At 42.3% G+C, this 21,042-nt stretch overlaps 1 protein-coding gene across 1 annotated transcript; it reads right to left on the bottom strand.

The window, feature by feature from the left end:
- Positions 1–1,359: 1,359 nt before the first annotated feature.
- Positions 1,360–9,561, bottom strand: si:dkey-6n21.12 (schwannomin-interacting protein 1). The gene is made up of 6 exons (XM_053343913.1): positions 9,296–9,561; positions 7,159–7,283; positions 4,946–5,054; positions 2,680–2,805; positions 2,434–2,551; positions 1,360–1,460 (listed from the first exon to the last, which is right to left on the bottom strand). The coding sequence occupies exons 1-6, from the start codon at positions 9,551–9,553 to the stop codon at positions 1,360–1,362; spliced, it is 837 nt and encodes a 278-aa protein (XP_053199888.1). The 5' UTR covers positions 9,554–9,561.
- Positions 9,562–21,042: the final 11,481 nt, after the last annotated feature.

Genomic DNA, 21,042 nt, shown 5'->3' with positions numbered 1-21,042 from the left:
AATGTCTTCAGTACACAAACACATTCATGCATGAATTCAACAATCAAATATTTTGGGACATCAGAGAACAGAACTACACTTAAGCAAAGCAGAAAACAATGATAGATTGTTCAGTTGGCAGAAGTAGCAGGTTCTTGATGGGAGTCCCTTTTATATTGCAGTTCAAAGCATTATTAAAGCATTACGACAAAGAAATGTGTTTTTTTTTCTATTTAAAGGTGCAGTGTTTCAGATTTAATGGCATCTAGTAGTGGGGTTGCAAACCTCTCCTTCTAACTGTAGGAGAAGCTACAGTGGCTATGAAAGGTCCTCTCTGGAGCCATTGTCTGATTAGTCTGTTTTAGGCTACTGCAGAAACATGGCAGGCTCCACTCTCCATGTAGATAGAAAGTTAAAACATATTTATGAATATTATATTCCATTTCTGCCAAGTCCATTCTGCTAGATGCCACTAAATTCTACACACTTTTAAACAGGCTGAATATGCCCTAGCTCCATGTTGAGATGTGTAATTATATTTGGTTTACTTTTTTCCCACCTGAAAAGTAAAAAAAGGCTTCTTTAAGCTATCTGTATATGATCTTAATATACCCACAGTAATTTCCTAAGAGCGTGGCCAATCTGGAAAGTTAAACCAAACTGGATGAAACCTTTAAATGAACATTCTGGTTTTTATAGGGAACTATGCTTGCTTACCAGCAAACTGTTATCAGTGTCATCACTATGCTTGCAGAACAGATCAATGGTTTGATTGGTCCAGGAACTACAAATTACACAAACAGGAACAAACAGCTGATATAGCTCTGTCAGTCATTCAAAGTGTATTTCTCAACAACTCAAACTGTACCTTCTTAAGCAGCAAGTGTTTGCAACACAGGATTTTCCCTTTGCTTCCAGTCTTTGTGCTAAACTAGATTTTACATGACCCAGTTCACTTCTGCTCTGGAAACAGTTTAGGATGAAACTGACAGTGGGTCACAAGTCAAAACTGAATGTTTCCAGAACGTCAGTGCGTTCCTTTAAGGCAGCTGTCCATGGCCTGCAGCCTGTGTGCTCCAGCACCACCTGCTGGACAAAGCACTCAATGACATTACACTGCTGCCATGTGTGTGTTTAAAAGCTGTCTAAAACTAAATTTCCCTTATAAACATACAACACAAACAACAGCATTAAAAATACTGTGCAACTGAATGTCCAAGTCCTTTCAGGAGTGACCCTCCTCCAGTGAGCCTGGCAGACTAGGAGCAGCATCCTAACTGAGATGTTTGTTGAAGCCACTTTGATGCTGTCTCACAACAACGGTAACAGACTTTAACAAAAGTTTGTGTGATGTAACCGATACTGAGCTGGTCAGCAGGTTCACAGTGATGTCAGATCCTGGACCTCCAGCAGCATGGCGTCCTGCTCTGTCCTCAGCTGGTCTCGGACCTGGAGGCGGCCCACCAACTCTGAGCTTAGGTCTGCAGAGGACAGAAGCAAAGAGGTCAGAGGGCATTCAGGTGATATCATGTATTATTTCCACCAGCAGCAACAGCAGCAGCTGACAGTGTTGAAGGTTTCAAAGAGCTGAGCTGCAGCATCATTCTCTGCAGATCTGCCACCATCTGGTTGTGAAGCACTATGTAACTATGTTTTGAAAGGTACTATACAAATAGAATGTACAATAACAATAACAATATTATTATTATTACTAAATGGTAAATGGTGATGGACTGTACTTCTACAGTCTTTCTGACCACTCAAAGCACTTTTACACTACATGTTACATTCACTCATTCACACACATTCATACACTGTTGGTGCAGCCATCAGAAGTCATTTAGAGTTGAGTATCTTGCCCAATAACACATCAGCATGTGGACTGAAGGAGCCGGGAATTGAGTCACCAATCTTTCAACGTGGACGACCGCTCTACCTCTTGAGCCACAGCTATCACTAAATTATTGCGGCACTACTTAGTTTCATGCTGGTAATGAGATGCGTGATTCAAATACTGGGTGTTTTTTAAAATCACTGATATGATATACATCAAAGCTGTGAAAAACTGGCTTCTGAAATAGTTGAGATGCAATTAGCTGATTGTTTGACAGAAAACACACTTCTCTGTTCTTAATGAAGCACAAAAATACAACATCCATTTGTAAAGTGATGTTCTGGGTTATGTTTCTCTCTCTAACAACATTTTTTGACCAGTACATTAATACGACAACAGCAAGTCATTAACTGAATTAATATTAATTCTGTGAGGCTGATATAACCTGAAGCTGACTACACTTGCCATTTAACCAGTGAAAGTTACAGTCAGCACTTGTGACTCTATCCATCCAGAATCAACATTTTTTATAGGAGATATATTAGTATTTTGGGAATGTAAGTGGAAACAGAAATACAAGCCTAAACTAGTAGCAGTGCAGTTACTTTGTGTGTGAGTACCTTGTATGGTTTGGCTGAGGGAGATACAAAGAGCATTTAGCTCCTTGATACTGAAGCTTTGTAAATCACTGTGCTCCAAATGTTTCCTCTGGACTGCAGGAGCAGAGCGAGCTGGAGCCTGGGGAGGGGAGGGAGAGGAGAGGAGAGAGAGGGAGCGAGGAGAAGATGATCAAATCTGTATTCATAGCTTAACAAGGTGACATAGAGTATTTGGGAGAAGGCATAACTAGAGTAGATTTTTCTCACCAGTGGTTTATGGTCAGTTCTCAGCCTGTCTCGCAGGTTTCTCAGAGTGTTCCTGAAGCCTCTGGATTTTGGCTTCTCTGGCTTGGCAGGAGGCTGAGGATTCTTATGAACCTGAACAGTTCCTCTCTTTAGCAGCAGTGATGGAAAATAAGAAGAGGGGGGTGAGTATGGAGGTCCTGAAGGGACTATAATTAAATTCATACATATGATGTTGTGAATAAATGCTGATATGAACACATGTAGAGAAAAAGACAGAAAAATGAAGGGGAATAGTGAAATGTTTCGGATTATTGGATTACTTAACAATTTTACAGTTGCATTTGACTGCATTTTTCTCTTATGATTATTTATTTCATGTAGCTCAGGTCTGTAAGGCAGATGTTTAGTGAGTTTAGTGTATTAAAGGCCCTGAAAATGTTTTCCCTATGAGCCATGGGGTCTGACTTGAGAACTATATTTTCTGCTGAAGGTAGAAATAGTTTTAGTTGTATCAACAGATTTCTGTATTTGGGTTTTTTGTCTTTGCACTTCTCACTACTCTGAAGTGAGCAAGGCTAACAGTCAGAGTTTAGCAACATTTGAATGAAAATGAGACAAAAGTTGTTGGGTTGTTTGCTTAGGCATAATTTGATTAAATGTGATCAAACCCATACAAGCTTGTTGAAGCAGACCTTGTGGTAAACTCTTAATCAGCAAGAATTTTGAATGTTTTCCGAACTTGACCTTGCTGTCAGTTTCCTGAATGCTTCAGAGGCTTGCTGACATTAAACTTTAAAACGTCTTTTGTAGATTTGTATTATGCAAATGATTGCATGTTCAACAGAACAGAACATAATAGAATAAAATAAAATAGAACAGAACATAATAGAATAAAATAGAACAGAACATAATAGAATAAAATAGAACAGAACATAATAGAATAAAATAGAACAGAACATAATAGAATAAAATAGAACAGAACATAATAGAATAAAATAGAACAGAACATAATAGAATAAAATAAAATAGAACAGAACATAATAGAATAAAATAAAATAGAACAGAACATAATAGAATAAAATAAAATAGAACAGAACATAATAGAATAAAATAGAACAGAACATAATAGAATAAAATAGAACAGAACATAATAGAATAAAATAGAATAGAACAGAACATAATAGAATAATAGAATAGAACAGAACATAATAGAATAGGTGTAGGTGATCGTACCAGGCAGGAAGGTGAAAAGTTAAAAAGCTCTCAAAAATGGTTTTATACACCAGTTCTAAAATCTGCTGACTGACTCCAAGGTTAGATAAAGAAATAAAGTCGCTGTGAGCATCTGTTGGGAATCTCATGCGCAGGGTCAAACCAACAATGAATTGATCTACTAATAGGTTTCAAAAAATATCAGAGGAGTGCCCTGGTGGTGTAGTGGTTAGAGTGCATGCCACATAATTGCAGCATCCCTGGTTCGGATCTGGCCAGGGACCTATGCTGTCCCCCCTCTCTCTCACTGTTTCCTGTTGACCTCTACGCCATCTACTGTATAAATTAAGGCAAAAAAACCCCAAAATAAATTACAAAAATGTCAATGAGCCACAACACTATACTGGCTGGGTGAAATGTTCCTCTGTTCATGAAACAGTGGTTACCTTAGTCTGAAATGGCTTCAAAGAGTAAAAACTGTGAAAAAAAGTTAGCACCCCTCAGCAGTGAGGCTTCAGGTAGCAGAGTGAGGTTCACCACTGTACTGGGCATGTGCAAAACCTTTTACACAGCTTTGCTATCTTGTTGTGCCTCATGACTTTGTACTACACTACACATTTCTCTAAGAACTTCAGTAAAATGTCAAGAGGTTGTATTATGGTCACTCTTGAGAGTTACCTGAGGGTTACCTTATTACCATTATCACTCTATAGAGCTGTTTCTGAACAAACTAGGCTAACCGCTGTTTTCATGGATAAAGGAACATATCAGTACAGAGATGTTACTGACAATGTTTTAATAGTCATACGATATAGTAGATATTAGTCTTTGGATACCCACAGTACTTGTGTAGATCAGTTCATTATTGGTTTGGATACAAACATGACATCTGTTGTCAATTAGAAAAGTATAGAACATTGCCTACCATTGTGTAATGTTAATATAATATTATTTATTGTGCCCTGCATTAGCACAGTTACACCATAGGAATAATTCAGTTTTAGCTATAAGCTAGTTAATGAAACTAGTATAAACTAGTGTATTGTGGTTAAGGGGTTATATTAGCAGCAGTTACCCGTGTGTTGTTGCTTTCCTTCTTGCTGATGTCTCCCTCCTTCTCCTCCTCTTCCTCACTTTCACTGTTGTTGATGAAGCAGAGCTGAAGATTCATCTGTGTCTGCAGTCTGGAGGTACACACAGTGTTAGTCTGGATAAACACAAATCGCACAGTCTTCATAGACTGGATTGACACTGGCTGGAGACCACTTGGATCATCTCTGAATGACATGTGACTTGAAAACAAAACTTAACATACATTGGGAACCTTGCTGCCAGTTTGTGCCAGTGGACGACCCCTGTATTGTTAACTAGGTTAATAAGTACTCTTTGTATTAAGAAACACCAGTGCATGAAGGATCTTTAGTCCAGTTTCAACCAGGTTCAGGTTATTCTAGAACAGACTGCTAGTGACACATGTTCAAACTTTGCTTACTTTCTCACCTGCACAACCAACCAATCATAGCTTGGAGTGAGTGTGAATATTGAAATGTTGCTTTCAGAAAGTAACTGTTATGAAAGGTCTTTCTCAATACAAAGAAGGCAAAGTTGCAGCTGTTTGTCTTAGCAGGTTTAACTGATGGGGCCAAACTCGTGCAGACAGGAGGATGTGGTGTGATCATTGTTGCTCAGGCTGGCTCTGGTTATTACACTTCAACACAACTACCTTACTGTAAATGATCTGAAGTTAAAGCTCCACTAAAGACAGTGACATGTAGTGAATTATCTTACTGAATCTGTAATGTAGCTATGATGAAAATACAAACTGTAGATTAATGAAACAAAATCTGATATAGACTGATCTAATCACCTTAACATGGCAGGCAGGCAGGACTGGTGTTGTGTCCAATAAAACATGAGGATGGAATTAAAATCTCTGCTATATTACTGCAGGTTGGTGCAAAATACAATCTGGCATACTTGACTATCCCAAGTCCTCAGAAGTCAGCTCCTGATGGATTCTCAGTCAAACAGGCAGTGCAAAGTAGAGCTTGACAGATACATCGGTCAGCTGATATTTTTATTTTGTAACTTTATGTAAGGAGCATTTTCTGTTAACTCAAATGATAAGCTTATATCTACATACATTGATACATACATACAGATGTTTTTGCTTGTTTTTTATTCATATTTATTTATAATTATTAAATTCTCAGTGAAATGTACTGTTTCAGTGAACTGATGTCATTTTTTACAGTAAAGTTTAATGTTAAACAGTAAAATATTACAGCCTCCATTAGTAACTACATTTGAGGGATCATTACAAAAAAGTGTGTGTTTATGTACATATTCTCTATATGTAACATATACACAATGACATGACACTTCCTTGACATTTGTACTGGACTAGGTGAAATGTGGACTTTGAATTGGAACAGGACTTGAGCTGTGACCGATGGCAACCCTAACTCTTACAAGTCCACAAGAACACAAATACATACATGAATGCAGACTGAGAAAGGCCCACCTGATGTCAGAGAGGTGTGAGAAGAGGCAAAAGCTGTTCAACCAACCTGACATGCACTTCTGATGACATACACTAGCACTTTTACACTCAGTCTCACCTGGAAGCTGCCCAGTGCAACCACAGTCTGATCTGTTTCTGTGGACTGATAACAACTATGATGGCAGGCTTTGAGCTTGACCATCTGGAACAACTATACACACCGTTGTCTTCAGATGTGTTCTTATCTACATAACCTGACCCCCAGCACACAACACGTACTGAATTATGTAAAAGCCCACCTACACAACAATGTGGTTCATCTTTTCATCAACGTAATCTGGTGAAAGAATCAGATCTGGTTGCATTGATTTATATCCAGTCTGCAGCTACACATATAAGGTATACAAGTTGCCTAATACTTGCCTGTAATGTGCTATGTGTTCTGGGAAAGTAAACTTCCTGGTCAGAGCAAAGCCCTTTCAGGCTGAACTACTTCACATTGTTTTCATTCCATTTAACAATTTCATATTGTGGACTTGAAAATAAACTTCAGCTTAAAAACGGTGTTTGCTTTTTGTGTCAAAATTAGATTTGTTTTTTTTCTCAGTTTCCTTCTCCCATTACACTGATGAAACGTCTAAAATCATGTTTGGGCGTGTTGGGCCGAGGATGAGTCACACCAAATACAAATGACATAAAGCACATGAGTAATAGCGGTTTTATAAGAAATAAGATGGCTGTGTGTGAATGTGTGTGTGTGTGTGTGTGTGTGTGTGTGTACGTACCGGGAGGTAAGTGCCAGCACATGGCTGTTGCAGGCATCATCTCCATCATCCCAGCTCTCTGCTCTCCTCCCTCTCTCATCCATCCAGCTCACTGGAGCTCTGCCTCGCTCCAGAGAAGCTCCACTCTGATGACCACAGCAGGCACAAGACAATGTGTCACTGTCTCATTCACTGAACCTACTGTTATGTGCATACTATGAAACTGTTACCAATTATGAACTGAACCTGTGGTTCAGTTCAATTCAGACAGGTGATGGATTGGTTTGATGAAGATGAAAATGATTTGATTCATATAATCTTCACATCTCAACCCAACTGAACACCTATGACAGATTTATGGTGTGCTCTCCACCACCATCAATGAGAGAGTATGTTTTAGAGGAATGCTGGTCATCCCTACAGTAAAGTTTGTGTTCCACACATTTGGAGAGTGTGGAACGAGGAGCACTGGTCTGGAGGCTCATGGTGGAACAAAAGCTTACTTACATCACTAAATGTTGGGTTTTACTGTCCTTTGCTACTCATCTGTAGGTCTGTGTGGTTTGACTGAGTCACATTGTAAGTGATCATTTGGTAATGAGTCATAAGTAGGTTTGGCCTGTAATTACAAAGGACTCAAGCTAAATTGATTTAACTCTTTAAGAAATACTTTATGGTGACAAATGCAACTGCTAAAGACAATATGTATCCAAAAAGGTTATATTTATGTTTGATTTCAAATAAACTAGCCAACATCACAGACTGTACACTGCAGAGATTTCATCCTTTCCTTTCGAGCACGAGAAGCAGCACATAAGACAGTGAGTGAGCTCTGCTAATTAAAAACGCAGTGATGTTATAATTGTTATGGAGTTGTATTAGTTTAGTTTTTTTTTCACCTGTTTTCTCTACACTGCTATAAAAGCATATTTTCAGTGGTGTAAAGTAACTAAATACATTTAAGTACTGTACATAAGTAACATTTTGATGTACTTTGTACTGTAGTACTTCCATGTGATGCTACTTTCTACATCTCAGAGGGAAATATTGTACTTTCTACTCCACTACATTTATTTCAGATGAAGATTTGACACAATGGATAATATAACAAGCTTTTAAAAAAGTTTCAATAAATGTTCAAATGATCCAATATTTCAGCAAAAATCAAAGATTAGAGAAAAAAGTCCAAAAACTGAAAACACATTTGTGTATCAGAACTTTGTTTTTTCTTCTTTCCACTCCCATGAATCATCTCAGCAGCCCTCACATTTATCTGCTGACCCTGTGGAAGGGCCCCACCCCTAGGTTGGGAACCACTGGACTAAACTAGCTAACTGTATATAAAGTAGTGTAAACTAGCTAACTGTATATAAAGTAGCGTAAACTAGCTAACTGTATATAAAGTAGTATAAACTAGCTAACTGTGTATAAAGTAGTGTAAACTAGCTAACTGTATATACAGTAGTGTAAACTAGCTAACTGTATATAAAGTAGTGTAAACTAGCTAACTGTGTATAAAGTAGTTTAAACTAGCTAACTGTATATAAAGTAGTGTAAACTAGCTAACTGTGTATAAAGTAGTATAAACTAGCTAACTGTATATAAAGTAGTGTAAACTAGCTAACTGTATATAAAGTAGTATAAACTAGCTAACTGTATATAAAGTAGTATAAACTAGCTAACTGTATATACAGTAGTATAAACTAGCTAACTGTATATAAAGTAGTATAAACTAGCTAACTGTATATGAAGTAGTGTAAACTAGCTAACTGTATATAAAGTAGTATAAACTAGCTAACTGTATATAAAGTAGTATAAACTAGCTCCACCTCCAGCAGCTACAACAGTAACATGCTGCTCTAACACTGATGCTTCACTACTAATAATCTAATGATGTCATTTTTCTTTTCTTTGCACATATATGATAATAATTAAATGTTACATTCATTACAGAGCTCTTAAAAATGCAACACAAGACTTGGTATTTAATGTGTGTTTCTTGTGTTACTGCAGCCTTATTATCTGACAGTGTTCCGTTCAGATTTTGATTACTGAGTGGATCATCTTACTGTCAATCCTCGCCTTCTTTTTCATTTTCCTTCACATTTACTGAGACTTTCAAATTAACCCTTTCACAGCCCAGGATTAAATATCTCACCTTTGCTCTCTTCTCCTTCTTTTCCTCTTCCTGTTTCTCCAGCTCAGCGATGCGCAAGCTCAGCGCCTCCCAGTGCATGATGGGAAGGCCGAGATTATCCTCGCCGTAGCCTTCCTGCCAGACCAGCGCTGCACCTTCAGAATCTTCATCCTCCTCTTCCTCATTGTCAGCATCCTCATCGCTCCTCGTCTCGTCCTCTGCCTCATTGCTCTCCTTCTCCTCCCCCTGCTCCCTCTGCCTCTCCTTCTCTCCCTCCATCTCTATCTGCGCTCACTCATTCTGTAGGGGTGGAAGCAGCAGGAAACAGGTTCTGTGTCAATCACTCAGACATTATTATCAATAACAACTGGACTGTGGTTGTAAATACATTATGATATGTGAATTTTAGTAACCTGTGATGGGGTTTACATTTAGCTTGTCATGTATTTTAAAGGCTGAATGTTGTATAATACATTAATAATAATACATATTATTTGAAGGCGCGGGTGATGTGGTGGATGGAGGGGTGATGTGATGGGAGGATGGGGTGATGTGGTGGATGGATGGGGTGATGTGGTGGATGGATGGGGTGATGTGGTGGATAGAGGGGGTGATGTGGTGGATAGAGGGGTGATGTGGTGGAGGAGGGGTGATGTGGTGGAGGAGGGGTGATGTGATGGATGGAGGGGTGATGTGATGGATGGAGGGGTGATGTGATGGATGGACGGGGTGATGTGGTGGATGGATGGGGTGGATGGACGGGGTGAGGTGGTGGATGGATGGGGTGATGTGATGGATGGATGTGGTGGATGGAAGGGTGATGTGGTGGGTGGATGGGGTGATGTGGTGTATGGAGGGGTGATGTAATGGATGGAGGGGTGATGTAATGGATGGAGGGGTGATGTAATGGATGGAGGGGTGATGTGGTGGATGGAGGGGGTGATGTGGTGGACGGATGGGGTGATGTGGTGGATGGAGGGGTGATGTGGTGGAGGAGGGGTGATGTGGTGGATGGATGGGGTGATGTGATGGATGGAGGGCTGATGTGATGGATGGAGGGGGTGATGTGGTGGATGGAGGGGTAATGTGGTGGAGGAGGGGTGATGTGGTGGACGGATGGGGTGATGTGGTGGACGGATGGGGTGATGTGGTGGACGGATGGGGTGATGTGATGGATGGAGGGGTGATGTGATGGATGGAGCGGTGATGTGATGGATGGAGGGGGTGATGTGGTGGATGGAGCGGTGATGTGATGGATGGAGGGGTGATGTGATGGATGGAGCGGTGATGTGATGGATGGAGGGGGTGATGTGGTGGATGGAGGGATGACAAGGCTGTGTACAAGAATAGCAGTGGACTGGAGAGAGAGGGACAGAGGGAGGGGTTGAGGCGACTGATATTACGTAGATGGGAATATGCAGACCAGGTGATGTTATTGATGTGTGATTGGAAAGATAATGTGCTGTTGAGGATGACACCCATCAGAGGAGTGGTCGATGGTGAGGAAGTAAGTGTCGGCTTTGGCAAGGGTTGATTTAGTGCCAATGAGGAGGACTTCAGTTTTATCACTGTTAAGTTTGAGAAAGTTGGCGGAGAACCAGGATTTGAGTTCACTGAGGTAATCAGTCCGTGAGGAAGGAAGGTGGGAGAATGGAATTGGGTTTGCTGGAAGTACCAAAAATACTGACATATAAACATAATATTGACTCCTTTAAGTCTAATCGGAAAATAAAGACTAGCTCTTAACAGCATTAAGATTTCAATGCTGGGTAATAAAACATGCAGAAAATAGACCTCACAGTATTTTTGGAACCTATCAAAATGTGTCTCCTCTGCTTTCTGATGTTCTTAATGGATCATTTTAATTAATTATTTGATCAGAGAGTTCCTGCCAGGGTTAGACATGAGAGGATGCTTGATTGATTTTGTGAATGAAAAACAAGACTCAATCGATTAGTTGTCAACTATTAAATGAATCGATTTTTTAGAATTGATTAACCATCTTGGATCATTTTTAAGAAGAAAAAGTAAAGAAAAATTTGATTCCACCTTCTTGAATGTGAATGTGGTTACTTCAGTCTTCCATGACAGTGAGCTGAATATCTTAGGGGGGGGGGGGGGGGGGGGGGGCGCATGTCTGTAAAACCTTGCTACGGCCCTGCTGATACAAAGGTAGTGGCGTGTTTTAGAAACTTTCAAACAAAGTATGTGGCGCAACAAACAAAAAGCATAAACAATGTATCACACCAAACTCTTAGTTACTCTTAAGTTTTCAAAATGAAACTCACCACTTTCTCCAGATACAAACAGCTCTCGTTGTCAGAGACGTAGTTGAGAGTTTTGCCACATAGCTCAGCTCTGTCCTCAGCTCCTCCTAGTTATCTTCCTCCTTCCCTTCCTTCCATCAGGAGTTTCCTTCTCTGTCTTCTGCTCACAAGTTTCACTTGAAATATTTCCACAGGAGCCGTTCAAGTATCTCAGTCACACTCCTTACGTTGTGTTTGAGCTGCTTTAGCTGTTTGGCTACAATAATGCCAGAAGTCCACTCATTCCTGCTCCAACAATCCGAACAAAAGATTCAACTTTAGGAATTTCACGCACATGAACAAGTCAGCAATTTTTAAATTTAACTAACGTCCTCTCGTAGCTTTCAAAATAAAACCCTAAACGTTGCTAGCTAAACGCCAACTAAATTCTTTATGTTTGCCCCGCACTAATAAATGTATTTAACGGAACCTTGTATTAACATGTAAATAATATTTACTTTAGTTGCATTTTCATGTGTACACAATAATGACTTTTACTGCTGCTAAAGTTAACACTTACAGAATGTTAATAAAAAATGAGAAACACTGATACACAGATATTTGAATCTGCACCTAAAACTCCAATCTTATTTATTTTATTTTTTTATGTGGATGTATCCAGTCTTTCTAAATAAAATGTTAAAATATCTTATTTCCGGTGTAACTCAACTGTGTGAACTTAACGCAGTTAGCAGACGAGGTGGAGGTGTCCGGTTTCACCCCTTCCTACTATTCTGTCCAAATTCAAACGCCTGGAAGAAACCAGTACACTGACTGTTAGGAAATGACAAGACAGCTCAGATGATTTTCATGTTGTTTAACAGATTAAACTGAGAACATTTAGAAAGTTATTATGATGTTTCTCCTCATTAAGAAGTCATTTGGCATGTGACCAACATGTTCAGACAGGTAAATGTAACCAAGAAGGAGAGGGGGAAAAACAACAGCAAAATGACCAGAATAAGTCCTGCATTCAGCACCTAAGTAAACTAACTATTGGCTGCAAAATGATGAAAATGAAGTAAAAGTCAGAAGTAAAAGCACTTATTGTGCATAATCGTCCAATTTAGAGTGTTATAGTTATCATACATATATACAGTGCCTATAATAAATACCCCCCCCCCCCCCCCCCCCGATATTTTCCCCTTTTATTGCTTTATTTTTTAAAGAAGAATTGACAAAAAAAACCCTCTTTAATGTCAAAGTGAAAATATTTTTTTTTTGTTTCCTGTTTATGTAGATTTATTTTGGGCTTTTCCCCCTTTATTCAGATAGTAACTGGCAGAGATACCAACAGGAAACAGGGAGAGAGAGCTGGTAGTCTCACAAATAGTGGAATGGAGATCACCTGAGTGCAGTGAATGTGTCATAAGTGATTGTAGTATAAAGACATCTGTGTCTGGAAGGTCCAGTCACTGTTTCATCTGTATTCCTGCTACAATTACACCATGAAGACAAAATAACACTCCAAGAAATGAAAAGAAAAGGTTATTGAAAAGTAGAAGTCAGAGGACGGATACAAAAAAAATTCCAAGTCACTGAACAAAGAGAAAGCCACTGTTGAAGAAAACGCATATTCAATCTTGACTAGAGTTCATCCAAGGGCATGTTGGAGACTCTAAGGTCAACTAGTAGAAGGTTATTTGGTCTGATGATACCAAAATGGAGCTTTTAGGCCATCAGACTAGACGCTATGTTTGGCAGACACCAAACATTACACATCACCACAAACACACAATCCCCACCGTGAAGCATGGTGGTGGCAGCATCATGTTGTGGGGAAGCTTCACAGCAGCAGACCCTGGAAGCCTTGTAAAGGTAGAGGGTAAAATGAATACAGTAAAATATAAAGAAATCCTGGAGGACAATCTGATTCAGTCTGCAAGAGAACTGTGGCATGGGAGAAGATTTATTTTCCAGAAAGACAATGACCTGAAGCATACAGTGAAAGCTACACAGAAATGGTTTAAAGAGTGGCCAAGTCAAAGCCCAGACCTCAATCCAATAGAGAATTTGTTGCTGGACTTGAAAAAGGCTGTTCGTGTCTGTTCTCGAGCAACCTGACAGTTTGAGCAGTTTTGCAAAGATAAAATTGCAGTGTCCACATGTGTAAGCCTGATTGAGACCTGTCCACACAGACTCAGTGCTGTGATTGCAGCTGAAGAAGAAATGCATGTATGGTCAGAGATGTGATGTAATCAAGTGAAGTCTGAGAACAACACCTTGAGCTAATGATGTCACAGCCCTTGATCATTACTGCCCCCTGATGATTTAATCGATGGCTTTTGTCTGAATGTAGACCCTTCTTCTGTTGTGACTCCTTGCAGTTAACATTGTCAACTGTCCACCTAAGAACCACTTCCCCCCACCAAGTTATCATTTGATCTTGCCTCAGTGTCACACTGTAAGGCCTGCTCTCCCTTCCTGCTTTTTGTTTCTTTGCTGATCACTGCCTTGGTCTTACTGTATAAAATGCCTCCATTTCATTTGCTCTGGGTCAGTCCACTGTCTCAGAGCCACTCTGTGTCAGAGTGCTCATTGATATCCTGGGGTATCAATAAACATCCAACACCACAGCAAACTTTGAATAAGGACTTGAGTGAATTTCTTCAACACAGCCAAAGGTGCATTTGCTAGATACTGACTTAAAGGGGGTGAATATTTAGCGCTGAGATCCAACAGGAGATCCAACAGGACCAGAACTGACACCTTGCTTGAGTCAGTGTTCAACCTTATGTCATTTAACACTCTAATAAGAGCTGTTTCTGTACTGTGGTTAGGTCGGAAGCTCAAGTTCAAGAAATTGCTGAGTTGATTAAAAACCACTTTCTCAATGATCTTGGCTATAAAAGGAAGATTTGAGATAGGTCTGTAGTTGATTAACATGGAAGCATCCAGCGTTCTCTTTTTTAAGAGTGGCTTAAAGAGTGGCAGCTACTTTTAGGGGTTTAGGAAACGTGCCTGATTGAAGTGAGCTATTTATTATTTATCTCAAATCTGTTTGGACAGAGTTCACAATAGTTTTAAAGAAATCTGATGGCATTGTGTCCAGACAGCATGTTGATGGTTTTAGATGCTGCACTGTTTCCTCTATGGTTTTTTGGTCAACTGTTTTAAATTCTGACATTGCAGTTGAGTTATTCCTGGGAGGTCTGAGGGACTGCATCATTTTATTGTTTTGTCGATTTGTGTTGATATTTAACCTTATGGACTGGATTTATTCACTGAAAAAGCTAATTCATTGCATTTTTCTGTGGAAAGGAGTTCTGGAGCTATCTGTTTAGGGGGGTTTGTAAGCTTATCAACCGTAGCAAACAGAGTACGAGTGTTGTTCTTATTAATAATTTCAGAAAAGTGTTGCTGTCTTGCTTTGAGTAACTCATATTTAAAATTACAAAGACTTTGTTTGTAGAGGTCAAGGTGAATTTGAAGTTTAGTTTTTCTCCACTTACGCTCTGCTTTCCTCCAGTTTTTAAAGCCTTTACCATCCTAGTGTTCCTCCATGGTGTTTTCTTTCTGCTCAAGGTTGTCTTAGTTTTAATAGGTGCAACAGCATCCATGACATTTGAGATTTTCCAGTTAAATTTATCCAGGAGTTCATCAACTGACTCTGCACTCACAGTTGGTGACATAGCTATAGCCTCCATAAACTTCCATCCATCCATCTTCTTGCCGCTTATCCGGGGTCGGGTCGCGGGGGCAGCAGCCTAAGCAGGGAAGCCCAGACTTCCCTCTCCCCAGCCACTTCGTCCAGCTCTTCCAGGGGGACCCCGAGGCGTTCCCAGGCCAGCCGAGAGACATAATCTCTCCAGCGTGTCCTGGGTCTTCCCCGGGGTCTCCTACCGGTGGGACGTGCCCTGAACACCTCACCAGGGAGGCATCCTGATTAGATGCCCGAATCACCTCATCTGGCTCCTCTCGACGTGGAGGAGCAGCGGGTCTACTCCGAGCTCCCTCCGGATAACTGAGCTTCTCACCCTATCTCTAAGGGAGAGCCCAGCCACCCTACGGAGGAAGCTCATTTCGGCCGCTTGTACCCGCGATCTTGTTCTTTCGGTCACTACCGAGGAACGAAGGAACGAAGATCGACTGGTAAATCGAGAGATTCGCCTTTCGGCTCAGCTCTCTCTTCACCACGACGGATCTGTGCAGAGTCCGCATTACTGCAGACGCCGCACCGATCCGCCTGTCGATCTCCCGTTCCATCCTTCCCTCACTCGTGAACAAGACCCCGAGGTACTTGAACTCCTCCACTTGAGGCAGAATCTCATCCCCGACCCGAAGAGTGCACTCCACCCTTTTCCGGTTGAGGACCATGGCCTCGGATTTGGAGGTGCTGATTTTCATCCCGGCCGCTTCACACTCGGCTGCGAACCGATCCAGTGAGAGTTGGAGGTCACGGTCTGATGAAGCCAACAGGACCACATCATCTGCAAAAAGCAGTGACCCAATCCTGAGGTCACCAAACCGGACCCCCTCTACACCCTGGCTGCGCCTAGAAATCCTGTCCATAAAAATTATGAACAGGATCGGTGACAAAGGGCAGCCCTGGCGGAGTCCAACTCTCACTGGAAACAAGTCCGACTTATTGCCGGAAATGCGGACCAAGCTCTGACACCGGTCATACAGGGAACGGACGGCCCTTATCAGGGAGTCCGATACCCCATACTCCCGGAGAACCCCCCACAGGATCCCCCGAGGGACACGGTCGAATGCCTTCTCCAAGTCCACAAAACACATGTGGACTGGTTGGGCAAACTCCCATGCACCCTCAAAGATCCTGCAGAGGGTGTAGAGCTGGTCCACTGTTCCACGGCCCGGACGAAAACCACACTGCTCCTCCTGAATCCGAGATTCGACTATCCGACGGACCCTCCTCTCCAGCACCCCCGAATAGACCTTACCAGGGAGGCTGAGGAGTGTGATTCCCCTGTAATTGGAACACACCCTCCGGTCCCCCTTCTTAAAAAGAGGGACCACCACCCCAGTCTGCCAATCCAGAGGCACTGCCCCCGATGTCCACGCGATGCTGCAGAGTCGTGTCAACCATGACAGCCCTACAGCATCCAGGGCCTTAAGGAACTCGGGGCGGATCTCATCCACCCCCGGGGCCCTGCCACCGAGGAGCTTTTTAACCACCTCGGCGACCTCCACCCCAGAGATAGGAGAGCCCACACCCAGGCCCCCAGGCCCTGCTTCCTTACCAGAAGGCGTGTTGGTGGGATTGAGGAGGTCTTCGAAGTATTCCTTCCACCGATCCACAACGTCCCGAGTCGAGGTCAGCAGCACACCGTCCCCACCGTACACAGTGTTTACGGTGCACTGCTTCCCCCTCCTGAGACGCCGGATGGTGGTCCAGAATCTCTTCGAAGCCGTCCGGAAGTCTTTTTCCATGGCCTCACCGAACTCCTCCCATGTCCGGGTTTTTGCCTCAGAGACCACCCTAGCTGCGCTCCGCTTGGTCTGCCGGTACCTGTCTGCTGCCTCCGGAGTCCTACAGGCCAAAAAGGCCCTATAGGACTCCTTCTTCAGCTTGACGGCATCCCTCACCGCCGGTGTCCACCAGCGGGTTCGGGGATTGCCGCCCCGACAGGCACCGACCACCTTGCAGCCACAGCTCCGGTCAGCCGCCTTGACAATGGAGGCACGGAACATGGCCCACTCGGACTCAATGTCCCCCGCCTCCCCCGGTACATGGTCGAAGCTCTCCCGGAGGTGTGAGTTGAAACTCTCTCTGACAGGAGACTCTGCCAGACGTTCCCAGCAGACCCTCACAATGCGCTTGGGCCTGCCAGGTCTGCCCGGCATCCTCCCCCACCATCGGAGCCAACTCACCACCAGGTGGTGATCAGTTGACAGCTCCGCCCCTCTCTTCACCCGAGTGTCCAAGACATGCGGCCGCAAGTCCGACGACACAACTACAAAGTCAATCATCGAACTGCGGCCGAGGGTGTCCTGGTGCCAAGTGCACATATGGACACCCTTATGCTTGAACATGGTGTTCGTTATGGACAATCCATGACGAGCACAGAAGTCCAATAACAGAACACCACTCGGGTTCAGATCAGGGGGGCCGTTCCTCCCAATCACACCCTTCCAGGTCTCACTGTCGCTACCAACATGGGCGTTGAAGTCCCCCAGCAGAACGAGGGAATCCCCAGGGGGAGTGTTTTCCAGCACCCCCTCCAAGGAGTCCAAAAAGGCTGGATACTCTGAAGTGCTGTTTGGACCATAGGCACAAACAACAGACAGGATCCGTCCCCCCACCCGAAGGCGGAGGGAGGCCACCCTCTCGTCTACCGGGGTAAACTCCAACATACAGGCACCAAGCCGGGGGGCAATAAGTATTGCCACCCCTGCCCGGCGCCTGACACCAGTGGCAACTCCAGAGTGGACGAGAGTCCAACCCCTCTCAAGGAGACTGGTTCCAGAGCCCTTGCTGTGCGTCGAGGTGAGGCCGACTATATCTAGCCGGAACTTCTCAACCTCACGCACTAGCTCAGGCTCCTTCCCCACCAGAGAAGTGACGTTCCACGTCCCTAGAGCTAGCTTCTGCAGCCGAGGATCGGACCGCCAAGGTCCCCGCCTTCGGCTGCTGCCCAGCTCACACTGCACCCGACCCCTTTGGCCCCTCTCACTGGCGGTGGGTCTGTGGGAGCGGGGTCCCATGTCCCTTTTTCGGGCTATGCCCGGCCGGGCCCCATGGGGGAAGGCCCGGCCACCAAGCGCTCGCCTCCGAGCCCCACCCCCAGGCCTGGCTCCAGGGGGGGCCCCGGTGACCCGCGTCCGGGCAAGGGACACGAAAATCCAATTATCTTGCTCGTCATCGGGGTTTTCTGAGCTACCTTTTGTCTGGCCCCTCCCCCCGGACCTGTTTGCCATGGGAGACCCTACCAGGGGCATAAAGCCCCCGACAACTGAGCTCCTGGGGTCATTGGGACACGCAAACCCCTCCACCACGGTAAGGTAGTAGCTCAGGGAGGGGCCTCCATAAACTTTGCACTGGTATTCTCATTTATGTACCTTCTCCTAACAGACACAGAGGTTAACTGAACATTTGGAATGATCTGTAAGTCAAAGAACACACAGAAATGATCAGAAAGAGCCAAGTCCTTAACATCAACAGAACAAATATCAACACCTTTAGAGATAACCAGATCCAGAGTGTGGCCTCGAGTGTGTGTGGGCCCTTTCACATGTTGCAAAAGGCCAAAAGTGTCAAGTAGAGCAGAGAGTTATTTGGCATTACTGTGCATGTTATTGTCTACATGAATGTTAAAATCCCGTTATGATAAAAAAAGTTGTAGTCAGTGCAGATAACTGACAGCAGTTCAGCAAACTCATCAATGGTCTATACATGATTAAAAAGATTTTAAGACTCACCTTTTAATAAAAAACATATTCAAAAGAGCTAAAATCACCTAATGTAATTTCCTTGCACTGAAATACAGATTTTAAGATGGCACCCGACACTTGTTCGACACTTGTTCATAAAACCAAATTTGTTGGTGCTGCCTTGTTGAGAATAGCACAACAGCTACATTCAGACAGCCGTGTTTCACTAAGAAGTAAAAAAAATCTAGATCATAGGTCATACTGATGTCATTAACTAACAGTGATTTGTTGACTAGTGATCTGATATTGAGTATAGAGAATTGGTAAGGGCTTTATGGTGTGCTTTCTATTGTTACATGGGACTGAGACACCCTGAGCCATCCTACCACTGGCCTCTATACCTTTGTCTCCAACTGTAGTCCATCTAAGCTTCTGATACATACCTTTGTTTAACATGGATGCCTCCTCTAATGTCATTGTCAGATTATCAGATTCATGATCGTCAGCCACAACAAGCACAGATGACCTTTAGACCTCCACAACAGAGTTCTGAAGATGGCCCACTAAAGAGGAATTCATAGGACTGAAGATGAGAATAAATGATTCAATGTTGAACCTAAATGTTTAGTCTATTGTGTAGTAAAACTTTCTTACTTACTTGGAGGTCCACTCTGCTTTTGATTTAAAAAATCAATAAATAAATCAACTAAAAAAGAAATTCTTCATGGTCTTATCGACTTGTTGATCATTTACTATCTGCTGTGTTATTCCTCCTTCCAGTCAGTACAGTCAAGATTCTCATCAGAAATGTGAAGATATCCTTCAAGAATTTGTCTAGCAAATTTAAAGTATAACATTTCATAATCCTTCAGTGTGAACTTTGACTTTAACTCAAGTGTCATCTTTACATAAGGGTAACACTAGAACAGTAGAACTCACATCCTGCCACTGACACCTGAAGCACTGTTAAATCCTTTAGACCAAATGTTTATGCAGTATTTGATAGAAACATGATACACATGTACAGTATAATTTTCATCAGTTATTCATAAAAACAACACTAGGTGGCAGCATGAAACTGTTACAAGTCTGTGACTGAACATTGTGTCCTGCCCAAACTACAAGATGTTACACTATATATGTCTTGATTTAAAACAATATATTTATTTGTTCCATGTTTATTTGGCTAACATATTAACCAGTCATATTCCATGATTTAGTTAAATTACTCAGGTGGTGTTTGTACCTCTAAACACAAAACACTGTTGATGAAAAAAATGCAAAACAGTTTTCAGATACAGACAATTCTTATAAACACATGTTCATGGTCAAATCATTTTTGCTTTTCAGTTTCATTCTAGTTTACTGTATTTTCAATGATCTCATTTCTTTGCGCTTTATGGAAGTAAGAATTACTGTGACATAAAGTGATTCTGAAGACTGTATCTACAGGAACTGTATTCAATAGATTTCTTTCTCTCAAAAAGTTTCCAAAAGAAGTCGACATTTCATACACTGACTCGTTTGTGAAAGTTGTTTTCTCCTCATTATTTGGATCATTTTGATGAAATGACCACCGCAGTCTGTTCTGAGTTCACAGCATCATTTGATTATGACATTATATACACAATGTGGTGATACTATAATCAACCTGATGAATTATCACATATTTTCTATGCTACACAAGATGTGACAATTTAGCATCAGCAGTCGTAAACATCAGTGTATGTGCTGTCCTGTTATGTCTCTGAGAAAGATTAACCTTCATTCATATGATTCAAATCTTGGGGGTGCTGATCATGCATGCAGAGACTCAATAAAAGCTCAAGGTGGACAGAAGCAGCAGGGTGTTTTTATTTCTGTTGCTATAGCTTAACCAAGTCAGCATTCATGATACACATAGACCTACTGGGAAGCTACAGAAGCCTTCAACACTTACAGTACTAGTGACTGGAACAAACAACGATGAGGCAGAGGACTGGAAACAAAGTCAAACTAACAGAAAAATACAAGAAAAATGATTTATGGCACTCATTTTTAGTTAATACTCAGAATAATATTGCTTTTAAAATACAACCTCTATACATCATCATTGCTGTTTTATCACGTTATATTTTCACTGCATTT

Source organism: Scomber japonicus, chromosome 22 (genome assembly GCF_027409825.1).
Source record: "Scomber japonicus isolate fScoJap1 chromosome 22, fScoJap1.pri, whole genome shotgun sequence".
Lineage (NCBI taxonomy): Eukaryota > Metazoa > Chordata > Actinopteri > Scombriformes > Scombridae > Scomber > Scomber japonicus.
This window is presented reverse-complemented; position numbering and strand designations above follow the sequence as displayed.

Bases quoted from the DNA above. Each gene is read 5' to 3' on its own strand.
- si:dkey-6n21.12 (XM_053343913.1), bottom strand. From the start codon at position 9,553: ATGGAGGGAGAGAAGGAGAGGCAGAGGGAGCAGGGGGAGGAGAAGGAG. The intron at 2,552-2,679 runs GTGAGAAAAATC...TCCCCTCCCCAG, and splicing joins GAACTGACCATAAACCACTG to GCTCCAGCTCGCTCTGCTCC. The intron at 1,461-2,433 runs GTACTCACACAC...TGTCCTCTGCAG, and splicing joins CCTCAGCCAAACCATACAAG to ACCTAAGCTCAGAGTTGGTG.